We start from the raw sequence: 25,793 nt of genomic DNA on the forward strand, positions 1-25,793 counted from the left end.
ATACACACTACTATATATAAACTAGATAACAAGGATCTGCTATATAATGTGTGGAACTCTCTCTCTCTCTGTCTATATCTATATCTATCTATATAGATATATATACACATATATGAGAAACTAACACATTGTGAATCAACTGTATTTCAATAAAAATTTAAAAATAAAAATAAAACCCTTTAGACCTTTGACCTTCAAAAAAAAATTTTTTTAAAAGCTACATTTAAATAATGCAGTTTTGAAAAAAAATTTTTTCTCATATTTCAGTTAGTGTGATTTGACACTTTCCTAGAAAGATCTCTTCTCAGGAGATAAACTCAGCAAAGTTTTGTTTGAGTTCTTTTAAAAAGAGGATGATTTTCAATATTAAATCCAGATTAATTTGGAAGATAGTGAATTCTTCCTAAAATTATTTTGCAAATAAAAAGATGTGCCACCACCTTTGGATATGCTTCTTTGAAAAAAAAGATTAAAAAATATTTATTAAGTGTTTACTATGTGTTAGGCATTTAATTAAGAGACGGCTATATGAAACCCATGATCTCTCTCTTCTAAAGCAGTGAAAAAGTATATGTTTAAAAAATTGAGAATAATCCAAATAAACTTGCACATAATTCTAACAGAAATAAATTCTAATTTTTATATGGTAAATTTCAATAATTTATTTTATCCTGACATCAAAAATATACATGTAAGCATAGCTTTGCTCCTTCTCTCATGCTATTACTATCCTCAAATGTTTAAATATAGATTTGTATGAATAAACTAAAAATTAGCAATTTTAACTACCATTTTTCATTATAAAATACTAACAAGAAGAGTTTACAAAATAATCACAGTATTCACAAGAAACTGACATTTTATCAACTTATTTAGATAAGAGTAAAATAATCAACCCCTGACAGGAGTGCCCTCAACTGGCGAAATTATTCCAAAGCATTTAACACATCTAACGAAAATCAAAATGATGGCTGGACACCTGGCCCTGAAGCTCCCTAACGGTGTGTGCCTGGTCTGCACACTTCCCCTTGTGGTGCTGCAGACTCTCCTGACACTCCTGAAGCCTCTGTTCCACCGCCGTCAAGGAATCGCGGACACGTTCTAACTCCTTCAGATGAGACTCCATCTGGCCTCTCATCTGAGTTGTAGCATTAGGGAAATAAGTGCAAGATCACACATTCAGCATCCATGTTTTTACTATCTTAAATACTAGATATGCCTGTAATATAATAAATATTTTAGGTATAAGAGTTTATAAAAAGAGATTTAACCAAATAAATAAGAATAAACTTTAAGTTTGACTGTGCTAAATAAGAATGAAAAGTGAAACTTTCTCAGTCATATCTGACTTTTTATGACCCCACAGACTGCCGCCAGGCTCCTCTGTCCATGGAATTCTCCAGGCACATTCTGCCAATCCCTTCCCCAGGGGATCTACTCGACCCAGGGATTGAACCTGAGACTCCTGCATGACAGGTTAATTCTTTACCATCTGAGCCACCAGGGAAGCCCACCCATTAAATGAGAATATAGAACACAAAAGTAGGTTGGACTTTAATTAGTGTACAAAAAGTTTGTTGAGTAAATGAATATGGTGATATTAGCTTGCAGGGCGAATGTTTAAATTACTTAGGAAAGTAAACTTTTGACTCTGTCCTGTCATTTATATGCAAGCACAGACATTACTAAGAAAGCTGGTACAGTAGTCTTCTGCTGTCCAGCCATCAGTCTGAAGTACCTATAGAATTTTGTCCAAAATTTGGTAACTCAGATATTTTGAATAAAGCAGCCTTGCTGCACTCAGCTTAGTCAGAATTAGTGAGGTTTGCTGTATGTAAATTCAAAATACCTAATATCAGTAGTATTCAGGAGACTATAATTTGATCATTAATGTTACTATGTTACTAAGAATAAATCTAACTGTACCTATATTATCTCTGGGCTGCTACAATTCCTCACGGTGGCACTTTTGTAGAGATGTGACAAGAAGCAACCATAAAAATTGCTTGAACTGATAATTAAGAGGAAATAACAAGACACAGGGCACCTGGGATGTTCATAGGGAAGAAAAACAAAAGCTAGACTTTTCCCCAAGACAGGGAATACCGAGAGCTACTATGCAACATCAGGCCTTCTGGACGACAAATGATAAAATTAGAAAAATGCCTGCCTCTGGGTCCCCAAACATCTAAGAGCCCATGACAAAGACAAGAGACTTAAAACAGTGGACAAGAAAAAGGAAGCATGGACAAGAAAAAGGAAGCATTTCACTTTAAAAAATAGCTTATCTGGTTTAATACCAGTAAGAAAACACTGTGACCTCACAGTATCTGAAAACCCTGCACAGGCTCCAGCCTCTTCAGCCTTTTGAACAGGTTTTCTAAAATGGACTTTTATTTATAAAAGTTGCCTATAAAAGAGGAGGCATTTGCATTGGTATGTCTCATGAGAAAAAGTAACCAAGAGGTATGAAATGATTTCTTCTGTGGTCTACTAAAAATAGGTGAAAAGTAGTAAGTTGCACATCTGATGGGCTACCTTTCTCTCTTTTAACCAGCAGAGAAGCCTGCTCTGACTGACCTCTTCTTCACACTGGTGTCTTACTCAGACTTCTCAATTCCAAGATGTGGGGACAACCCAGAGACAGTCACCTTATTACACTCAACTAACCAGTAACATCCCATGACCTCCCTAGCTGGGAGTCAGGGATGTCAGCGTCCTAAAAGTTTCACTGCTTCCTTACCAAAAGCAATGTGAGAAGACCCAAAAAAGGATGCGGTTTCATTTAAAAACTTAAAAATATTCACAAAAACATCATAACTTGCCAACACTGACCTTCCCCTCATTCTTTTGCAATAGGGTGAAAAAAAAAGGAAATGATTTTGTTTTTGGGGAAAAAAAAAAAGAAAAGGGTTCTTTTTGCTTTTAATGTTACTTTTCTTCCAAAAAAGCATTCAGAAGAGAATATTTTCTTTGTTTTTTTACACAAAAGATTTAGTATCAGAATAAAAAAGGTGAGATTAAAAATGAAAGATAGTCAACTTTGCATGAAGCTCAGTGATAACCATTTTTTGATGCTACTTAAGTCTCCTCTTGTATCAGAAAAATTAAACATTTATGTTATTTTTTAAATATTTAGGAAAAAATTTTAAAATATATTAACACATTTCAGGTCTGGAAGACACATTACTTACTTAGAAAACAAATTGCCACAGAAATCGAGAACAGATAATTCCTAAGTCTAAACTAAAGAAAATGAAAGAATTTATATAAAATTTATATAAAAGAATTCATATAAAATTCATACAGTACAAAACATAAATCATTTTATTATTTAAAATGTCAAACTAACCTTTTTTAATTTTTTATTTTTGTTTTTTGTTATTAGGCTATTTTCTTGTAGCAAATTTTTGCATCTGCTTTTTACCATTTCAGCTGCTTCTTGCACCTTTTGTATCTGAAAATAAAATACATTACAGTAATATTAATTATTTTCTTATTAAGACCATTATATGAAATAAAAAGCTAAAACTGTGAATTTAAATTTTAAAATTTCTATTTTAAACCCATTATCATTACCCTATTAGTACCATCAGTATGTTTATCTAATGTTATTCCTTCTTTAAATACAAGAATCACTCAGTGCTCTACTCTAATCCACAATCCTTGTGTGATTTACCTGTCTTTTCCCATAATACTTCTAGAATCTTCACCTGAGCTCTGAACATTAGAGAGAGACCTTCATTAGCAGGTCAATGTCACTTTAAAGAATTGGTCTCTGGTCCAAACTAGCTCCCAAAGCAACTATTTCACTCTACACATCAAAATCTGTTAAATAAAAAACAAAAAACCTAAGCACTTTATACAAGACCCAGAGCCAAGAATATACTCATTCACAGTATTCTTCATGGAGGGTTAAATCAGAACAACCAGCTGGAAGACCCAGATGATATTTTCAGTGAGGCATCACACAGTCCATCACAGCGTCCACTCTTAGCTCTAGCAGGGGTAACTGGAATATTCTAACTGAATTTTAGTCTCAACTCCAGTTTCCCATCTAAACCATGGGAATGGAGTTCTTCCTACTTACCTACATTATTTCCCTCCTTCAGCTTTAACCTTTAGTTCATTATCCTTCGATTCAAACACTCTCTTTCATGAAAATAAGGTCCTTGTTGACCAATTTGTTACCCATCATTCAAGGACCTGCATATGTCTCATCTTTCAAATGAAGTTTTTCTTAAATACTGTATTTCTAAATCGTAAGCTTTTCTATAAATTACCAATTAACACATGCTCTATTCAATACATATGTTCTTTTCCAGGTATTTCATGAGAATAAATCTGAATTATACTTTATTAAGATGCAAAGAGGAAATATTGTGCTTTAATGACCCTTGAATGGAGTCATTATTCTAAATCAATACCATTAACAATACAAGATGACAAATATAACTAAAATTAACTAACAAGATTACTATAAGTTCCATTACACCTATGCAGTTAATTTTAGATCACTTTTAGGAATATCCAATATAAACAGCGCATTCAAATTAGGAATAAGAGGAATCATTTTATGAATTTGGGACCTTAAGAAATATTTTGAGATAAATCATATTTTATCACAATAACTCCACCTTTCCTCAGTTCTGCTTTTTTAAACCATAAACAAATACAGTGTTTAAATTATCTACCAAGTTTAACAAACATTAAAATAAATGCAATGGTTACCTGAGTTTTATAAACTTCAATAAGGGTTTTCTGTTGTTTTTCTACTTCTTGCAATTCTAAGAGTTCATTTTCAACAGAGGCAATCTCATCCTTCAAAGTAGCAAGTGTAGTCTATTAAGGAATATATAAATAGATTTTATAAATCATTAGAATTCATTTATACTTTGATGCATTAAAAATTAATTCATTTATCAACGAAGCTAATAAAATTAACTTATTTCTGACCGCATATAATTACCATTAAAATTAAGAATTTCAAAAAGTTATTTATTAAAAACATATTTTTAAACTTTAAAAATTTATTGACATAAAAGACTTGAACAATAGAAAGCCCACATTCCTGGGAGACTCAATATTATTGACATATCAGTTTTTTTACAAATCAATACAACTTTACTATAATTACAACCAAAACAGTTGAGGGGAAGAGGAATATGAGAAAATTAACTTAAAATTCATGTGGAAAAATAGAAGAGACTAATAAAAATTTTAAAGGATACTAAGTAGAGAATCTCAGTACTTATTACATATTAAAATGTATGCTGTTGTTCAGTCGCCAAGTTGTGTCTGACCCCTCTCTATATAATACAGGGGTCTATGGAATAGAAAAAAAAATACATTAAGATTATATTTATTATATGACAAAGATTGGATTTTTAAATAAACGGGGAAAATATGGATCACCATAATGGTAATGAGAAAATCATTCATTAGGAAAAAACAGGTTAACAATACACCTTCAGCAAACATGATTTTTACATTGGTCAATTATACATTTATTTTAATGTGTTAAATATTAAAAAAAATTAAGCTTACACTTTTTTTCACAGAAGATTCAGGTAAAATCTGATTTAATTTTAGAATAGTAAAAACCTAACTAAGCATAAAATCAAAAGACGATATCAAGAACTGTAAGAGTCTGAAATTTTTACCCTCCAAGACTACCAGTTAGCCTAGCATAGTCTCATGGATACTAGCAGAAGACACAAGACTCCTGGGTGAGTCTTATATCAGTGTTTGTGTTAGTTTCCTAAGCCTCACTTCCTCCAAAGCAATACCAAGAGGGCCGATGACACCTGTACGCATAGGGAGACACACAGAGAAGCAACTCCAAATTTAGGGAACCCAAATCTTTTATAACAGGCAGTAAGCATGCCTTTTGGTAGAAGGAAACACTACTATCTTCCAAGGATGTTCGCTATACAAACATCCTTGAAAAGATAAGTCTGTTTCTGGATCATAGTCAGTATGTTGCTCCCAAGATGTGCAGAAATGTGAGAGACTCCAAAAGGAAGCCATAAAGGGAAAAAAAAAAATATATATATATATATATATTATACACATACACACACATACACATATACATACATAGGTTCATGTGTATCTCCAAAATTTCAGAGCCCCTCAAAGTATTAAACAGGCTAACAAAATATGCAATAAAGTAAAGGATTATGACAAAAGATTAATATCCTAATATAGAGAGAACCCTTATATAATAATTTTGAAAAAAAAAAGACATGTAAAGGATAATTAGTAGGTAATTCCAAAAGGCAGAAATGTAAATGATGAAAAATACATGAAAAAAATATCCTGACCAGTTATTACAAATGCCCTAAGCACTGGATATAGTCTTTTAGTAGTGAACATAAAAAGCAAAAACCCCTTCCATCATGAGCTTAATGTACTCCATGTATAGACAGACAAAAACAAGGAGTATACAGACAAAGAAAACAAGAACAAGATGAAAGATATATCATACATGATAGCAAGATAGTAAGGACAAGATGAGAATGGGCTACCAGGAAGGCCTCCTGAAAAAGAGACTCTGGAGTAAACACCAAAAGGATGTGCTGCCCTTTGAGGGAAGAGGCCATAGTGGGAGAAAACCTGGTCAGTTAGAGGAAAACAGAAAGAAGGCCAATGTAGCAGAAAGCAAGAAAAAGGGAAGTGTGGAAGAAGATAAGGTCAGAGAGGCAATGTCAGAGGTCAGATAGTATAATGCCTTGTAGATGTTTACTCTATTAACCAAGAGCAGTGGCATGGTCTGAAGATGACTTACATTTTTATAGGAACTACTCTACTATTACCGACCGAGAGCCAGACATCCTGGAATGTGAAGTAAAGTGGGCCTTAGAAAGCATCACTACAAACAAAGCTAGTGGAGGTGATGGAATTCCAGTTGAGCTATTCCAAATCCTGAAAGATGATGCTGTGAAAGTGCTGCACTCAATATGCCAGCAAATTTGGAAAACTCAGCAGTGGCCACAGGACTGGAAAAGGTCAGTTTTCATTCCAATCCCAAAGAAAGGCAATGACAAAGAATGCTCAAACTACCGCACAATTGCACTCATCTCACACACTAGTAAAGTGATGCTCAAAATTCTTCAAGCCAGGCTTCAGCAATATGTGAATCGTGAACTTCCAGATGTTCAAGCTGGTTTTAGAAAAGGCAGAGGAACCAGAGATCAAATTGCCAACATCCGCTGGATCATGGAAAAAGCAAGGGAGTTCCAGAAAAACATCTATTTCTGCTTTATTGACTATGCCAAAGCCTTTGACTGTGTGGATCACAATAAACTGTGGAAAATTCTGAAAGAGATGGGAATACCAGACCACCTCACCTGCCTCTTGAGAAATCTATATGCAGGTCAAGAAGCAACAGTTAGAACTGGACATGGAACAACAGACTGGTTCCAAATAGGAAAAGGATACGTCAAGGCTATATATTGTCACATCCTGCTTATTTAACTTATATGCAGAGTACATCATGAGAAGCGCTGGGCTGGAAGAAGCACAAGCTGGAATCAAGATTGCCGGGAGAAATATCAATAACCTCAGATATGCAGATGACACCACCCTTATGGCAGAAAGTGAAGAGGAACTAAAAAGCCTCTTGATAAAAGTGAAAGAGGAGAGTGAAAAAGTTGGCTTAAAGCTCAGCATTCAGAAAACAAAGATCATGGCATCTGGTCCCATCACTTCATGGCAAATAGATGGGGAAACAGTGTCAGACTTTATTTTTGGGGGCTCCAAAATCAGTGCAGATGGTGACTGCAGTCATGAAATTAAAAGACGCTTACTCCTTGGAGGGAAAGTTATGACCAACCTAGATAGCATATTCAAAAGCAGAAACATTACTTTGCCAACAAAGGTCCGTCTAGTCAAGGCTATGGGTTTTTCCAGTGGTCATGTATGGATGTGAGAGTTGGACTGTGAAGAAGGCTGAGCACCAAAGAATTGATGCTTTTGAACTGTGGTGTTGGAGAAGACTCTTGAGAGTCCCTTGGACTGCAAGGAGATCCAACCAGTCCATTCTGAAGGAGATCAGCCCTGGGTGTTCTTTGGAAGGAATGATGCTAAAGCTGAAACTCCAGTACTTTGGCCACCTCATGCGAAGAGTTGACTCATTGGAAAAGACTCTGATGCTGGGAGGGATTGGGGGCAGGAGGAAAAGGGGAGGACAGAGGATGAGATGGCTAGATGGCATCATCGACTCGATGGACCTGAGTTTGAGTGAACTCTGGGAGTTGGTGAGGGACAGGGAGGCCTGGCGTACTGCAATTCATGGGGTCACAGGGAGTCGGACACAACTGAGTGACTGAACTGACATACCTACAAAAGAATGAGACTAGAACACTTTCTAACACCGTACACAAAAATACATTCAAAATGGGTTAAAGACCTAAATGTAAGACCAGAGACTATAGAACTCTTAGAGGAAAACATAGGCACAACACTCTCTGACATAAATCTCAGCAAGAACCACTATAACCCACCTCCCAGAGTAATGGAAATAAAAACAAAAATAAACAAATGGGACCTAATTAAACTTAAAAGCTTTTGCACAACAAATGAAACTATAAGCAAGGTGAAAAGACAGCCCTCAGAATGGGAGAAATAATAGCAAACAAAACAACTGACAAAGAATTAATCTCCAAAATATACAAGCAATTCATACAGCTCAATACCAGAAAAATGAACAACCCAATCAAAAAAACGGGCAAAAAACCTAAATAAACATTTCTCTAAAGAAGACATACAGATGATTAATAAACCTAAGAAAAGATGCTCAACTTCACTCATTATTAGAAAAATGCAAATTAAAACCACAATGAGGTATCATCTCATGCCGGTCAGAATTGAATCATCAAAAAGTTCACAAACAATAAATGCTGGAGAGGTTGTAGAGAAAAGTGAACCCTCTTTCACTGTTGGTGGGAATGTAAACTAGTACAGCCACTATGGAGAACAGTGTGGAGATTTCTTAAAAAATTGCAAACAGAACTGCCATACAACCCAGCAATTCCACTGCTAGGCATACACCCAGAGGAAACAAGAACTGAAAGAGACACATTTCAGACACATCTCAGTACCCCAATGTTCACTGCAGCACTATTTACAATAGCTAGGATATGGAAGCAACCTAGATGTCCATTGGTAGATGAATGGATAAGGAAGTTGTGGTACATATACACAATGGAATATTACTCAGCTATAAAAAGGAACGTATTTGAGTCAGTTCTAATGAGGAACCTGGATGAACTAGAGCCTATTATACAGAGTGAAGCAAGTCAGAAAGAGAAAGACAAATTATACTAACACGCAAATACGTATATTAACACATGTATATAGAATTTAGAAAGATGGTACCAATGATCCTACCTGAATGGCAGCAAAGAAGACACAGATGTAAAGAACAGAATTTTGGACTCAGTGGGAGAAGGCAAGGGTGGGATGATTTCAGAGAATACCACTGAAACATGCAAATACATTACCATATGTAAAACAGATGACCAGTGCAAGTTCAAGGCATGAAGCAGGGCACCCAAAGCTGGTGTTCTGGGACAACCCAGAGGGATGGGGTGGGAAGAGAGGTGCAAAGGGGATTCTGGATAGGGGGACACATGTATACCTGTGGCTGATTCATGTTGATGTACGGCAAAATCCATCACAATATTGTAAAGTAATTATCTTCCAATCAAAATAATAGGAAAAAAAAGAATTGTTCAATAAATATTGAATGAGAACTAACTATATGTCACACCTCCCCTAGGCATCCTCTGCATAAAAGATGGGAGTTTGTGAGGAAAGATTTATCCTAATTGAGGAGACTTTGGGAGGAAGGAGCATTTAAACTGAACTTTAAAGAAAAGGTAGGATTTAAATACTTGAGAAAAAAAATTCCAAACTGTAAAAATAGTAAGACTATAGGGATAGAGGAAAATATGAACAAACTGCAGGAAATAAGGAGTATTCATATTTGGCTAGAGCTCAGGATCACTTGGAGAAGGCAAGGGCACCCCACTCCAGTACTCTTGCCTGGAAAATCCCATGGAGGGAGGAACCTGACAGGCTGCAGTCCATGAGGTCGCTAAGAGTTGGACATGACTGAGAGACTTCACTTTCACTTTTCACTTTCATGCATTGGAGAAGGAAATGGCAACCCACTCCAGTACTCTTGCCTGGAGAATCCCAGGGACAGGGGAGCTCGGTGGGCTTCCGTCTATGGGGTTGCACAGAGTCAGACACGACTGAAGCGACTTAGCAGTAGTAGCAGCAGGATCACTAGGAGGCTCCATTATCTAGTCTCCCTTGTAACTAGAGGAAGCCATATGAAAGTGAAAGTGAAAGTGAAGTAGCTCAGTCGTGTCCCACTCTTTACGACCTCATGGACTGTAGCCTACCAGGCTCCTCCCTCCATGGGATTCTCCAGGCAAGAGTACTGGAGTGGGTTGCCATTTCCTTCTCCAGGGGATCTTCCCAACTCAGGGATCGAACCCGGGTCTCCCACATTGCAGGCAGACGTTTTAACCTCTGAGCCACCAGGGAAGCCCAGAGGAAGCCATATATTAATACCTAAATAAGGAGACGAATCAAATGGTATGGAACTTTCAGGAAGTCTCCATAAAGAGGAGGAAATGGGGAAAAGGGGAGAGAGAATTCATCTTTTGTTTCCCTCCATCCTGTTGTTTGAATCTTGGAAATATAATGGATGGAGCCCCATCACCCATTTGAATGGCAGGGTAGAGAGCCTAAAAGTAGCTCAGTTCTCTGATGCCACTCGGGTTTTGAACTGCCAATTTTTGCCTTTTTTTCCCCATAAACAGATTTTTTTCTGTCTTCTATTTACTGTTATCCAAAAACAGTATTAAGGAACTGAAAATGATGTCATCCTCTTTAGTCAGGTCTCATCAGCTTATACATATCTATGAGTGGGAACTCAAATATCCTTTTTCTCAGGAAGTATAAAATCTTCTACATCTTTTCTCTGGTACATAAAAACTCAATTGTCCCTCAGATTTGATTAAGTTGGAAAATTCTTTCCAGTTATGAAGCAGCCAAAAATATACTTTCTGGTTTCAAATGGACCAAGCCTGAGGCTATATCCTACCATAACCATGACACCTAGAAATAATCTTGTGCGTTAAAGTTAATGTATTTTTGGAGAATAAATAAATTCTCTTAGGTTGAGACAGAGATAGTTATTCAGCTTCATAAATGTTATTCAGTACTACTGAAAATAATTTTTACATGTATCTGTGTATACAACTGTAAACATTCAAATATATAAGTATTGTCCATATATATGTATGTAAAGATACAAAGATATAGTTTTAGAATTGCTTATTATAATGATATTCTAAAACTCTGAGAAACATAAAAGATAAATGATACAACTTTACTTCTAAAAATGTTGTTACTTCAAGCTACTTCTACAAAGGACTAAGTTGTCATTATACAACATGATATACATACACACAAACACATAATACCTTTAATTTTGTATTCTCAAGATTCAGAGTTTCATTTTCATATTCAATTGAGTGAAGTTTTCTAAGAATTTCTTCACATGAAATTTTTCCATGCTCTTCCATTTTCTTCAGATCTTCCAAAAGATTAATGATTTGCCTTTATAAAAACCATAGAAATTTTCATTCAAACAACATATATCTTAAGTGTACTTCTGAAGTTATTTTTTGTAAAGAACAGTTTCAAAAGTTAATCACACTCAGAACAAAGGAAATAGGAAACCATAATCTATAAGGTTACTTCTACCTGAGTAACTGATTAGAAATAATTATCCATTGATGACACTAATGAAAAATTACACAATATTCTCTTGGCTAGTCAGTAAAACATCTAAACTATGATCCACAGGTAGGACTGTCTTTCTGTCATTCATACATGCATACACACATACGCACAATTTGGGGAAAGAGTTAGAGTTAAATAAAAGTATCAAGTGAGATAATAAACAATCTTTAGAAGCAAATAATACTACTTTTCAATGAAAAAATTGAAGAAAATATACAAAAAGTGAAACATTCAAAAGCAAATATATAGTTCTTTATTAACTTATTAATAATAAATAACAAAATATAAAACATACATATTTTTACTCAGATTTTCTTTGTTATGCATTTAAGACAACTTAAGGATCAATAATTTGTGAATGAAAATGCATTTTAATGGGTAATAATTTTTAATTGTATTTTTAGAGTAAGAAAAGTTTATAAATTATAAATAGCAAACATAGCAAATCAGACAATAGCTTTACCATACGTAATTCATAGGAACCATATATAAACTACTCAAAGAGGAAAGAACTGAAAACATTTCTTATAAAATAGTAAAAAGACTCTTTTTTTTCTTACTTTTTCATTGTTTCGATCTGAACTTCCAACTCAGTTTTCTCTATTACTATTTTCTCATAATGACTTTTCCAGGCATTGGAAGCTGAAACTGTTTCAGACAACTTGGCTTCCTAAAAAATACATAAAGTACTCATCTTGTAATTTAATAACACTAGTTTTGTTCTAAAAACAAATACATTATTAACAAGGAAACACTCATCCTATAAGTTATGGAACTTTTGTTACAGAAAATTTCAGTGTACAAATCTGAATGCAGGAAAACTTTAAAGTAAATTTTAATAATGACTTTATAACACTATTACTTTATATGCATATAATAACAGTTCTAACATTTTAAGGATGTTAACACACCTATTTTAAAAAAATGTTTCATAATTACTGAAGATAATTCCCTTTATATTTACTGAATTCTTGTCTTTCTCTGACTTCTTTCACTTAGAATATCCTTCAAGTCCAGCCATGTTGTTGCAAATGGCAAAAGTTCATTTTTATGGCTGAGGAATATTCCTGTGTGTGTATATACTACATCTTCTCTATACAGTCATCTGTTAATGGATACTTAGTTGTTTTCACTGGAGAAGGCAATGGCACCCCACTCCAGTATTCCTGCCTGGAAAATCCCATTGATGGAGGAGCCTGGTAGGCTGCAGTCCATGGGGTCACTAAGAGTTGGACACGACTGAGAGATTTCACTTTCACTTTTCACTTTCACGCACTGGAGAAGGAAATGGCAACCCACTCCAGTGTTCTTGCCTGGAGAATCCCAGGGACGTGGGAGCCTGGTGGGCTGCCGTCTATGGGGTCGCACAGAGTCGGACACGACTGAAGCGACTTAGCAGCAGCAGCAGCAGTTGTTTTCATATCTTGGTTATCATAAATAATGTTGTTATGAACTTTAGGCTACATATCTTTTTAAATTAGCTTTTTGGGTTTTTGGGCCTTTTTGGATAAATATACAGGAATGAAACTTCTGGGTCATATGATAGTTCTATGTCAAGCTATTCTGTATAGATCACTCTACTGACTCTCAACAAATAACTGTCAAATGAATCTACTCTTTACAAATTCACCTAAAGAACTGTAGCCATTGTACCCCTCTCTAAAGAAAGACAAATTCACTAGAATGACAAGGGTGCCAATAATTACTAATCAGAAGACTTAGAAGTAGTGATACGAGCAGTTTACATTTATTGGGTGCTTCCTTCTTTCCTACCACTGAACAAGTGTTTATTCAACATTTACTATGTGCGAGACTTTTTTTTTACATTTTTACAGTAATCTTTTTAATGTATTTAAAAAAGACTAGTATTCTGTTTTTATATTACATGTAAATGAATGTTAATATGCACTATGAAGGATATGTTTGGCAATTATATTAGAATATAAATTAAGATATTTAGAAATTTTGCCTATAAAATAAGTGCTAAGAAAAAAATTTAAGACATTGATGTGATTAACTGTTGTGGGGCTATTTCAAAAGGAGCAGTCAAGGAAGGCCCGTGTGAAGAGATATCAAGTAAAAAGATACCAGAGTGATTTTTAAAAGAATCAGCTATTATAGAACCTGAGAAGAACATTACAGCCAGAGGCAACAGCATAGAACAGTGAAACAAACACAATACCCACATTAGAGGAATAGAAAGGAGGTTAATGTGGCAAAAATGCAGTCTGACAGACACTGTGCTTTGACATATATTTTCTCATTTATTCCTATAGGAGACAGGCAGTATTATTATCCCCTATTTGATAGATAAAGAGCCTAAAGCTTAGAGAGGTTAAGTACCTTACCCAAAGTCACCAGGTTAACAAGTGGCAAAGTCTTCCTATACTATGATCTGGGGCAAGAGTGACACGGTGCTAGTTAAAAGAAAATCCCAAGAATGTTAATGACTCAATTAGTTTTTAACACACAGGAATATTTTCAGCTAGGCCTTCAGCCTTACAGATTTTGCACTTAGTCCTCAAGTCTTTTACCTAATTAAATTCTTCTGAATGTAGGTTAAATATTAAGAGTTTTAAAATGTTCACAGTTGAGCTTATAAAACATTAGGTTGTTTTGTTTATATGACCATTTATGCAAGTCTGTTTTCATTTCATTCGTATCTAAGTTCTTAAGATTTGGGATACCAATGATACTTAAAAAGAGTAAATATTTTATTACTTGGTAACTGAATAAACACAATTCATCAAAAACAAAGCACTAAGTCAATTTTCAACTTTGTTAATAAACCCAAAGATAACTTTCACATGGTGGGTTTACATCAGCACATGTATTTAAATATATTATAGAGTTTAAGTGAAGTGAATTACTGAATAAAGTCATATGGTCTAATAATACTAATCAGCATTTCCCAAACTGGTATTCCTCAGATTCCCATGGACAGAGGAGCCTGGTAGGCTCAAGTCCATGGGGTCACTAAGAGTCAGGCACAACTGAGCGACTTCACTTTCACTTTTCACTTTCATGCATTGGACAAGGAAATGGCAATCCACTCCAGTATTCTTGCCTGGAGAATCCCGGGAACAGAGGAGCCTAGTGGACTGCCGTCTGTGGGGTCGCACAGAGTCGGACACGACTGAAGCGACTTAGCAGCAGCAGCAGCATTCCTCAGAATCAGTTCCAAGAGTTACTTTGTGAATAAAAGAATTCTGCAGCTAAGTGGTGGAAAACTCTGAATTCAATACCCTCCTTGACGTTGAAGGCCTTCTCAGAGCCTTTGTTAACGTACTTTAATTTAACGTTAATATGCAATGTAAATTTCCAAGGGTGAACATGTATGAAGTGGTACAAGCCAATGTAATCACAGGTGCTTTGGAACTTACACATCCTTTAAACAAAGTCCCAAGGAAACGCTGATGTAATTCAAAATGCAAATCTGTCACTTTATGTAATCTTTCAAAATAAAGACGAAAGCAAAATTAGTATGAGTAAAGTTTTCCTAACAAGATAATTATACTAAGTGTTATGAAGTTAAGTACATAAACTAAGTACATAAAACAATTCTTTAAGGAAGAATGTATATAACTCACCTGCTCTCTAATTTGGGAAGTAAGGTTTTCCATGTCTCCAGTAAAATGTTCAATCCTTTGTTTGTAAATTTTAGATGCCTTTTTTAGAGCAATAGTTTTTTGCCTACTTGATTCTTTCATTGCTACAGCCTCATACTTATTCTTTTTCAACTGCAAATTCCATTCTGATATTTGGGTTTCTAAGCTCTAAAAAATATCAGTGGTAGTTATTTTAGAATGTCAATGTTGACATAAACATTGTTAAAATATGTAAGTAATCTCCCACATAGAATTTATGAAAAAGACTAATAAGTTTAGTAAAAAGCAAAACAGTGAAGAAAGGTGATTTCACCAATGTTTATTTGTAACCAGTTATACAGTGCAAATTTAAAATGTATAAACCTATATAAAGCTAATACTACTCTTACTAAGAAGCTAATACTGGTGATTATGGCAGAAACACTAATTCCCTTAAAACCTTTTTGATTAACTAGAATTTTTTAATTTCACATCTAGAATATTATATATAGCACTCACTAGTTACTGCAAATCAAAAAAAAAAAAAAACAATGTAATTAAGCCAGAGACAATTCAAACAGTAGGTACATAAAGCTCAAAGGAATCAGTAGCTCCCCAAATATATTAGGACTCTAGTTCAAATTATAAATGCTTAAAGGATATATAATCAAAATCTATAGATTATGAAGAGTATAAACAAAAACTTATTTGCTATATTTTAATTTACTAGAATTAAGGGGGAAGTCTTGACATTTCAAAGAGTTACATCAAGACAATAAAAGTACTACTTTGCCCAGTAAGTAGTAAGTTTAGTGACGCTATTATTCTAAGACCACACAGGGTTCCAGAAAGGACTACCAGATCAGTAGGAGTCATTAAGGGTAAAAAGATGTTTGGTTATCTTTTTACCCAAAGGTAAGGCATGTTTTTATCCACTGAGTCTGATAATGTTAATTGACATAACTTTCCTTACATATCTCTTGGGGATATAACTAAACACAGAATATTAGGTTGGGTCGATGATGAATATGATTTAGTGTGATAACTCAAGTTTTAATTTCAAATTATCTTAAAACTTTGTATTTTATTTTATTTTATTTTTTTTGCTCACATGGATTTTATTGTTTAGTGGATCAATGAATTCCTAGTCCACCTAGAAGGCCATAAGCCTAATACAATGAACCACAGATACAGCAAGAAGAAACACACTGTTGTGAATAAATCAAAAATTGTGAGACTTCCCTATTTCGTAATTTATACCCCATATGGCCCTTAAATCACACACTTTAGAAACAGGAAGAAATCTGGAACCAGTTCCAAATAACCAAACATTAAGAAAATACATTGCTCACTTTGTTACTTTGTATTTTAAAGCATCTGAGTACTAAGAACTTAAAGACTTAAGGTTTTAACGTTTCTACGTTTCTTAAAAGTTGTGTGTTTCAGAAAAGAATGCAAAATTATTAAAGACTTTAAGTTTTAGTCTTCCATTTCCTGGACAATCATTTTAAGAAAAAAAAAACAAAGGAGTTACAGTAAAAGATGGAGCTTTTCTACCTATGATCAACAAAAAACTACACTTAATTTTCAGTAAAACTGAGTTTAAGAGATACATCTTAAACAAGATCTAAAGGCTTGATCTCTTTGAAAAGTAACTTCACAAACTAAGAGAAGAAGCAAAACATTCTTAAATTGTCTTTTAAAATCTCTATAAACTAAAAAACCCCATTTTAACAAGTAAACAAGGAAAACAAACTGCAATATAGTTAAGTCAGCTTTAGAGAAAGGAAGAACCCTTCCCAACCCAAGAAAAACAGCTGTACTTTCTCTAAGAAACCACAGGGTGTCATCACCACATCATGAATGACAGGCACACTTACCACTAAGGGTAAAATAGAGTTTCTTTGAACATGGATCCACAAGACTTTCTTACTAGATTATCAAATCCCATGCTCAACCACTATTAGGAAGTGTGCTGAAACTATGAAATTATTTTTATAGTTTCAAAATAACCCCGTCACAGTCATTTGCCAAATGAATGGATATATATTTTAAACCAACTATTTGCCTTTTCCTCTTTCCAAAGAATTATACTTGCAGTATATTATAAAGATAATTATCCTGTCTCCTCTAAAATGTGAAAATCTTCTAACTCTAATTGACATATTTTAAAGATCTAGAAAGAAAAATGAGTTCAAAGTATCTTTAAGGTAGTTCTCAAGGAATTATAATGTAACTAAAAAATTTAAAAGACCCAATATAATTGTTGAGTCATCAACAATACTAAAAAAAAATGAGATTTATGTTGGCAAACGGAGTTAGTTCACTGTGCATGCATTCAGTAAAAAAAAACAACAAAACTTGTCAACCCTAAATAAATTTCAAAACTGTGTTAGAAGGAATGTAAAAAAAATCCATGAGCTAATTCAACTTCTTCTAATTATTTCTAAATAATAGAATTTTGTAAGAGAATGTGAACTCAAAGTATTAGACAGGTGAATGTGATGGCAAAATCTTAGGATTTTATAGCTTATATTTGCTCTCCTAAATATCATGAATATAAAAAGGAACTGTCAAATTTAACTCAAAAAAATGTTTACTATTTCATTTTTAAACTAAAGAAAATATTTTCAAGAACTTCCCCAACTGCTATTTAAGGACATAATTTAAAAAAAAAAAAAAAAGGTAAAATTGTAGTAGATAATCTGAGATATTAAATTACATGTATTCTCTTATATTTACCATGACAGAGCAGTACAATTCCAACTCTAGTTCATCTCCAGCGCCCTAAGACACGGACGCAAAGAACACAGGGAATCTCTGGGGGAAAGTGCTAAAAAGCACCTAAAGGCAGACAAAAGACAAAGTTTATGTCTCACATAAGTCTGCTTAATGTCTCTTTCATGGGCAAAAGTTTTTTGCCACTGAAGGAAAAAAGGAAAAACAACCTTGATATGCAGTTGTGAAAAACAAGTGCCTGGGCTACAGGCATCTGCCATGATCAGGAAGATAAAAGCAAACAGAAATCCAGCACAGAAGTCCTCACACTCAATGGGGTTTGTCTTTCTACACTTCTCTTTCAAAAGTGGCCACATTGCTTCTTTTCCTTTAGCAAAAATGACAGTAGATGCAGTTAGCTTGTGTCATACCACAGCAACCTCAAACTCTCACCTCAAAGTGACTGTGAGGCTTCCACAAGAATATTTAAACTATGCAGTTTAAACCAGAGAATTCCTCTTAATTACCCTGCTAAAAAAGCTGTATAACAGGTTATTTGATTATCTAAACACCAATGCTAGGTTACCTGATCTTAATGTTATTATTATTAGCAACAAAATCAATATAATAAACATTATTGTCTCATTAAATAAGTGCAAGAGTATTTAAGTATATTATAGGCACATAAAAGGGATGACTGTATACCAAATATTAATAGCTTCAGTATTTTTAAGTTATTTTAATTTTCTCTTATATTTAATAGCTTTTCCAAATAAATATAATTTAAGAATAGAGATTTTTTTAAGTAATTCAATCTTATACAAATCCTTCCTAGATCGGTACTACAGAGAGAGAGCATTTTCATATTAGGATCTGGAGCCAAATCTTTAGAAAGACCAGAAATGTTAAGATTTGCCTCAAATATGGATTTCCCATGGCAACACTTAAATTGAATTCTTTCAAAACCAGAATTAAGACTATATTGTCATTCATTACTGTTAGCACTTAAAACTATAAAAATGGATGAGTATTTATAACCTTTATGTGTTCTTTTAATTTCTCATTCTCTGCTTCCTTTTTATGAATTTGGGACTGCAGTCGTTCATGTACTACTTTCACTGATTGTGAAAAACGGCTTGCTTTCAAAGCATTTGCCTATAAGAGAAAACAAAACAAAAATGTGTTATTTGATGTATTTCTCTACATTATTAAACTTTACAGTACTTGCATATGATCTAAAAATTTACTAAAGAGCAAAGTACAACACTCCCATTACGAATGGATTTTATATAAAATCAAGGGGATGTTTTCTACTCCTCTTTTTAATAATTCCTAATTATCTCCTGTTACAAGTTCCTATCTATCATCCTAAGTAAAATCATGGATATGTCTAAAATGATCCTACAAACACAGAAATACCTTAATTTATACTAAAACTGAAATATATATTTATACATAGGTCCCTGACTTATGCCAAGTACCCTGAATGAAGCATCATAAAAATCTAAAAAGAAAAAACTTTAAAAAATTAAGATGTTATATTTGATACATAAAACTGGGGAAAATGTCCAAATAACCTAAAAAACTTTGTGTCTATTTATAAGGATAAATAGGAGGCCAGCATGGAAAGAAGGGAAAGAAGGAGTCAATATTAAGAAAATATGATGAATTAAGCTCAAAATTTGCTTACCTTTTCATTCTGAAACAAAGAAGAAAGTTCTTGGATATAGGTCTCCTTTTCAAGTACCTTGTTCTTAAGATTCTTCAATAAATATAATGTTAAAGTTAGAAATATCACAACTTGGGTAATGTTGGCTAATTTTATAAAACTGACCAGCATATAAACAAAAAAATTCAGAAAACTAGACTCCCAAGTATAAAAGACTTACAATGTTTTCACTTTCATTATCAGTTAGTTTCTCTAACAAGTTGGATAAACTTTCCCCTCTCTGTGGAAAAAAGAAGTTATAAATCAGTGTTCACAAGCTATATTTCTCTACACAATAGCAGAAAGTGGATTAAGCATCAAAATTAAGAAATTAATGTGGTGCAGCATATAGTGGTGATCACAGCTGCCTTCCAAAGAAATTAATATGGACAACTACCATGCACAGTTTGCTTAAGTGTTCCAAATCACTTTTTGTCCACAATTTATAAAATTAATTTCTAAATAATGCCTCATAAAGTACAAGCCAATGACATAAAAATCACAAGAACCTTGTATACAAAGGAAGCTCACAATGCTGTTTATAAACAGGTAAAAATTATAAGCAGCCTAAAGTCTACCAAAAAGAAATGTTTTAAAGAATTATAGCAAATCAATAAAAGAATTCCATGTAGATATTTTAAATGAGGATGCAGAAAATGTTTATTCACTTTGAGGGTCACACATACCATATGATTCTATTTATATAAAATATCAGGGCTTCCCTGATAGCTTAGTTGGTAAAGAATCTGCCTGCAATGCAGGAGACCCTGCTTCAATTCCTGGGTCAGGAAGATCCACTGGAGAAGGGATAGGCTACCCACTCCAGTATTCTTGGGCTTCCCTTGTGGCTCAGCTGGTAAAGAATCTGCCTGCAATGTGGGAGACCTGGGTTTGATCCCTGGATTGGGAAGACCCCTGCAGAAGGGAAAAGCTACCCACTCCAGTATTCTGGCCTGGAGAATTCTATGGACTATATAATCCATGGGGTTGCAAAGAGTGGGACACAACTGAGCAACTTTTACTCACTTGATAAAAAGTATGTGAAATTAGCAAATCCACAGACACAGAAAAAGCAGATAATGGACAAAGAAGGGGTAGATGGGGATGAGAAGCAAAATTCCAAAGGGCTAAGGTTTTCTATTTGTAGTTATGAAAATGGTCCAAAGCTGATGGTGATGACTACACAATTCTGTGAATATACCAAAAATCACTGAATTGCACACTTTGTACCAGTGAAATGTATAGTATGTGAATTAGATCTCAATAAAACCGTTAAGAAAAGAATATATGAATGCATAAATAAAATGAATACAAGAGCTTAAATCCCAAGAGTTTTTTATAGTAACTGAAATCAAGTGAAACAAATAATGAAAGTTCTTGAGATTGAAAATAAAAATGTGTTTTCTATAAAACATGCTGCTTTCATGTAAAACTACTCATGAAACACTGAAAGTGGGGGTTAATGATTGCCATTTCAAACAAAAATTCAAGAATCATTTCCATTTCAAATATACCAATATTTTAATTTCTACAGTTCAAGAACCAATATACCCTTCAAGTGAGAAATACCACTATTGAAATAGTGCTTAGCATTTCCTACTTGTTGGTATTCTGTCTTTCTAAGAAGATGTTCTAAAGTTTGTTTTACACGTTTAAGTGTCTAATTCTATTGTTAATATTTCTGTCTGTTTAGAAATCTTCAAATTGGATGCAGAAAGATTAGCCTGACAAAATATAAGAGCCACAAACACATTTTAAGACATTGCATTGAGACTCTAAAACGTAATGCTACTATTAGCAAAGAATATTTTTTCTCAGTAAAGAAAATCATTCTTTTGCATATGTTGTTGTTGTTGTTTAGTCACTAAGTCATATCCAACTCTTTGTGACCCCATGGACTGTAGCCCGCCAAGCTCCTTTGTCCATGGGATTTCCCAGGCAAGAATACTGGAGTGGGTTGCCATTTCCTACTCCAGGGGATCTTCCTTATCCAGGGATCGAACACAGGTCTCCTGTATTGGCAGGTAGGTTCTTTACCACTGAGCCTCCAGGGAGGCCCTCTTTTGCACATAGAAATAGTAAAATTTGCCAAGTTTATAGCTGCTGCTGCTAAGTCACTTCAGTCTTGTCTGACTCTGTGCGACCCCACAGACAGCAGTCCACCAGGCTCCCACGTCCCTGGGATTCTCCAGGCAAGAACAATGGAGTGGGTTGCCATATCCTTTTCCAATGCATGAAAGTGAAAAGTGAAAGTGAAGTTGCTCAGTCGTGTCTGACCCTCAGTGACCCCATGGACTGCAGCCTTCTAGGCTCCTCCATCCATGGGATTTTCCAGGCAAGAGTACTGGAGTAGTGAATAGTATTTGTTACATGGTATACTAAAGTAAAATGAAATCAAAATAAGGGCTTAAACCCTAAAGTATTTCAGGAATTTATTATAATACAACTAATATTATACAATTTGCCCTTAACTCAAACTTTAATACACTGTAATTTTAGAATAGAGGTTTTTAATCCACATGGTAGTACAGAAAATATATTTCATCTCTCAGAATATTTTAAATTCACTCTTGTTCTAGTTCTTGGCTCTAGTTCAACTCCACGTAAGTCAAGCACCGAGGTACACAATTTCTAGCCTGGCCTGTCATCAAGTGCATTCCTGAGATTATCTTTGACAGAAAGAATTGCAATTAATGACATAGGAAAAAAGAACACTGATAAACTTGCATTTTTTTATATCAAATACCAGTGTATGAGCATAATTACTGTAAGAATATGAGACCTCAGTTAATGCATTCTGAGTATTATCCTAGCTCCTCATTTTATTAGATGTTCACTAGTCAAGTACTCACATTTTCAAAACTAATCTCTTCAATGGTGTCCTTAAACAATGGCAGAAGTAATTCTGCAGAACAAGTTGCTAACTCGGCTTCCTTAAACAATGCTTCCAATTCGGTCTTCTCATTTTGGATGTCCTGCTTTAGGCTATGCACAAAGAAAATTTAAGTTAAAACTGTTACATAAATTTGTTTTACTTTTTTGTGCAAACTAAGCATAGCCTGATTAAGTATTACAGTTCCATAAATTGCTCTGCAAAATTTAACACTAAATTGTCACTGAAAATGTATACATTTTTTCTATACTTCCATATTTTTTCTACACTTAACTATAAATGGTAAGACAGTTTTTAAAATGTTAAGATATATAAAATATGAAGACTACCAACAGCAATATATCACTCTACTATTTGGTAATTATTCAACATCTCTTCTCCAGTTTGTAAAATGATTTATGTGAATGTGTGTCTTTTTTTTCTTCCCTCCCTTCTCCCTAGTCCAAAAACAAAAGATCTGACTTTCTAGCCCTTATTCCCAATCCTTTCTTGAAATCTATTGTTCTTCACAAAAAAATTCCTCCAGAAGAATGTGTAAGCTAAACAAATGAAACACAAAAAACACTGCTCCAGACACCTAAAAATTCTTCACATTTGGTTTTATAAAACATTATCATTTAAAATGAAACTGATTATATTTGCTTTCACTATAAAATACATTTCTGGGGGGAGACAAGAAGTTCATACTTTTACATCCCAAAATAGGGATGCTTCTTAATAATCTTTGTCAGTCTGGAAGCCGTCTTGAGCTGTCTCTCCTGTACATGTCCAAAACTTATAGAATGAGCATCAAATAGTATGAGGAATATCCCAGAGATGGGATACAGCAATTTTTAAACCTCTAGCAAAGAAGCATCACATAGAGGGCTTGAAGGAGTTGTTGAAGTAAGAATGTTAAGCAACATTCTGGAAGCAAGATTCCAAGGTAGGCCTTCTGTATACTGTAAGTAAGAGCCCATCACCAATAATTTTCATTTCAGATATAGATGCACCTAAGAAATACCCTTTCACTAATACTCCTAATAGCAGAGAGAACTCTGAGTTAAAAAGTGACTCAAAGAAGTTGGATTTTGAGTATAAAGAAGCTTTGAGAATACTTTCACTAATTTATTTCATTTAATCTTTATATGAGCAGAATCATTTCGACAAAAATCTATGTATAAGTTTGAAGAGGCTTTTACAGTATTTATGAATAAAATTCCAAGCATTACAAGAAAGCACTGTGTCTTTCTTTAATTGACACCACTTTTCTTCTATGGAACATAATATAATGGCTCAACAATAATGAAAGGCATCTTAGAGGCTATGTCTCTACGAAATACTTTGTATTCTTAAGCACCACTGGCTTCAAATGATGGGCCTAAGGAAGATGCTGGCTATAAAAGACAATTATCATTATTAAAAACCATGTACAGAAAATCAAAAATAATTATATATGACCAAACATTATTTTCATTTATAACTAAAAGCTGCACTATATCATCCATAGCAACAATCACAGTATTTTAAGATTGTCACTTTGGGGAGCAATGAGTCATACAAAAAACAAGCGCATCCCCATACCAAAGAAGCAAAGTATGACAGGTATCTTTTAGATAGCAATATACCAAATGACAGTGAATTAGTACTCATTAACTATATTTCCAATATTACATGGTATTTATATTTTCATTTATCTTAGGTAAAAAGGTATATACTTTATAAATTTTTATAGGTAATGTTTTCAATTTTAATTGCTGTCATTAAAATTTTAAAACAGCCACATTCTGCTACATGAGTACTTTGTAATCAAATTAAATATTAATTACTAGACTGTTAGATGATATTCTTGAAAGAATGCTACATTTGAAATAGTTTACAATATGGACAAAATATGAAACCCTGAAATCAAGAAAATTAAGTTATCCCCTGCTATTGTTGAGAATACCAGCTGAGATGACTTTCACTGGCATCCTGTGGTAAACCTTCTTTCTCTGATCTACTTTCAAAATGGGAAAAGAGTTCTTCTGAATGACTTCCATCATTTGCAGTCTCCTCCATAAATTAAATGGATTTATCGGTGGCTTCCACAGCAAGTTCTCCACATAAACTGAAACCTAGGAAATATTTTCATTATTAAACATTTCAATAGATTCTTTTTTTCTGTTATTACCCTATAAGATAAAAATCCTAAAGATGCCTAAAAGAAAAATATTTCACAGACAAAACTCAAATTGTAGCTGCTACTTGTTGTGATACTAATTTAAAGTTGTATCAAAATTGCATAGCACAATCATTCAACAATTGCCAACTGCCAGTTTCCAAAAAGTCACTATTTTCTACATGCTCACAAGAATGTATAGATTACTATTAGTCTATTTCTTGAAGTATTAAAATAATATCTTGATCCAAACAGACTAGAAAATGGACATAAAAGTCATGGATTAACTATCAATTTCAGTTTCATTCAGCTCAGTTCAGTTCAGTCGCTCAGTCGTGTCCGACTCTTTGTGAGCCCATGAATCGCAGCACACCAGGCCTCCCTGTCCATCACCAACTCCCGGAGTTCACTCAAGCTCACGTCCATTGAATTGGTGATGCCATCCAGCCATCTCATCCTCTGCCGTTCCCTTTTCCTCCTGCCCCCAATCCCTCCCAGCATCAGAGTCTTTTCCAATAAGTCAATTCTTCACATGAGGTGGCCAAAGTAGTTTCAGCTTTAGCATCATTCCCTCCAAAGAACACCCAGGGCTGATCTCCTTCAGAATGGACTGGTTGGATCTCCTTGCAGTCCAAGGGACTCTCAGGAGTCTTCTCCAACACCACAGTTCAAAAGCATCAATTCTTCGGCACTCAGCTTTCTTCACAGTCCAACTCTCACATCCATTCATGACCACTGGAAAAACCATAGCCTTGACTAGACGGATCTTTGTTGGCAAAGTAATGTCTCTGCTTTTCAATATGCTATCTAGGTTGGTCACAACTTTTCTTCCAAGGAGTAAGTATCTTTTAATTTCATGACTGCAGTCACCATCTGCAGTGACTTTGGAGCCCAAAAAAATAAAGTCTGACACTGTTTCCA

The 25,793-nt window shown here is 34.3% G+C and overlaps 1 protein-coding gene across 3 annotated transcripts in view; it reads right to left on the reverse strand.

The window, feature by feature from the left end:
- The window catches only part of ODF2L (outer dense fiber of sperm tails 2-like), a 39,380-nt gene that overhangs the window by 5,798 nt on the left and 7,789 nt on the right, over positions 1-25,793 (reverse strand). For all 3 annotated transcript variants that reach the window (XM_010860329.1, XM_010860331.1, XM_010860328.1), the window contains 10 exons: positions 24,660-24,828; positions 22,692-22,824; positions 20,021-20,080; positions 19,822-19,893; positions 19,170-19,286; positions 15,417-15,602; positions 12,387-12,496; positions 11,505-11,640; positions 4,732-4,842; positions 3,353-3,457 (listed from right to left, as the gene is read on the reverse strand). In XM_010860329.1, the coding sequence (XP_010858631.1) occupies positions 3,353-3,457; positions 4,732-4,842; positions 11,505-11,640; positions 12,387-12,496; positions 15,417-15,602; positions 19,170-19,286; positions 19,822-19,893; positions 20,021-20,080; positions 22,692-22,824; positions 24,660-24,772 (1,143 nt within the window). In that variant the 5' untranslated portion in view covers positions 24,773-24,828. The remainder of the gene's footprint in view (positions 1-3,352; positions 3,458-4,731; positions 4,843-11,504; positions 11,641-12,386; positions 12,497-15,416; positions 15,603-19,169; positions 19,287-19,821; positions 19,894-20,020; positions 20,081-22,691; positions 22,825-24,659; positions 24,829-25,793) is intronic.

Source organism: Bison bison, unplaced genomic scaffold (genome assembly GCF_000754665.1).
Source record: "Bison bison bison isolate TAMUID 2011002044 unplaced genomic scaffold, Bison_UMD1.0 scf7180017864466, whole genome shotgun sequence".
Taxonomy (NCBI): domain Eukaryota; kingdom Metazoa; phylum Chordata; class Mammalia; order Artiodactyla; family Bovidae; genus Bison; species Bison bison.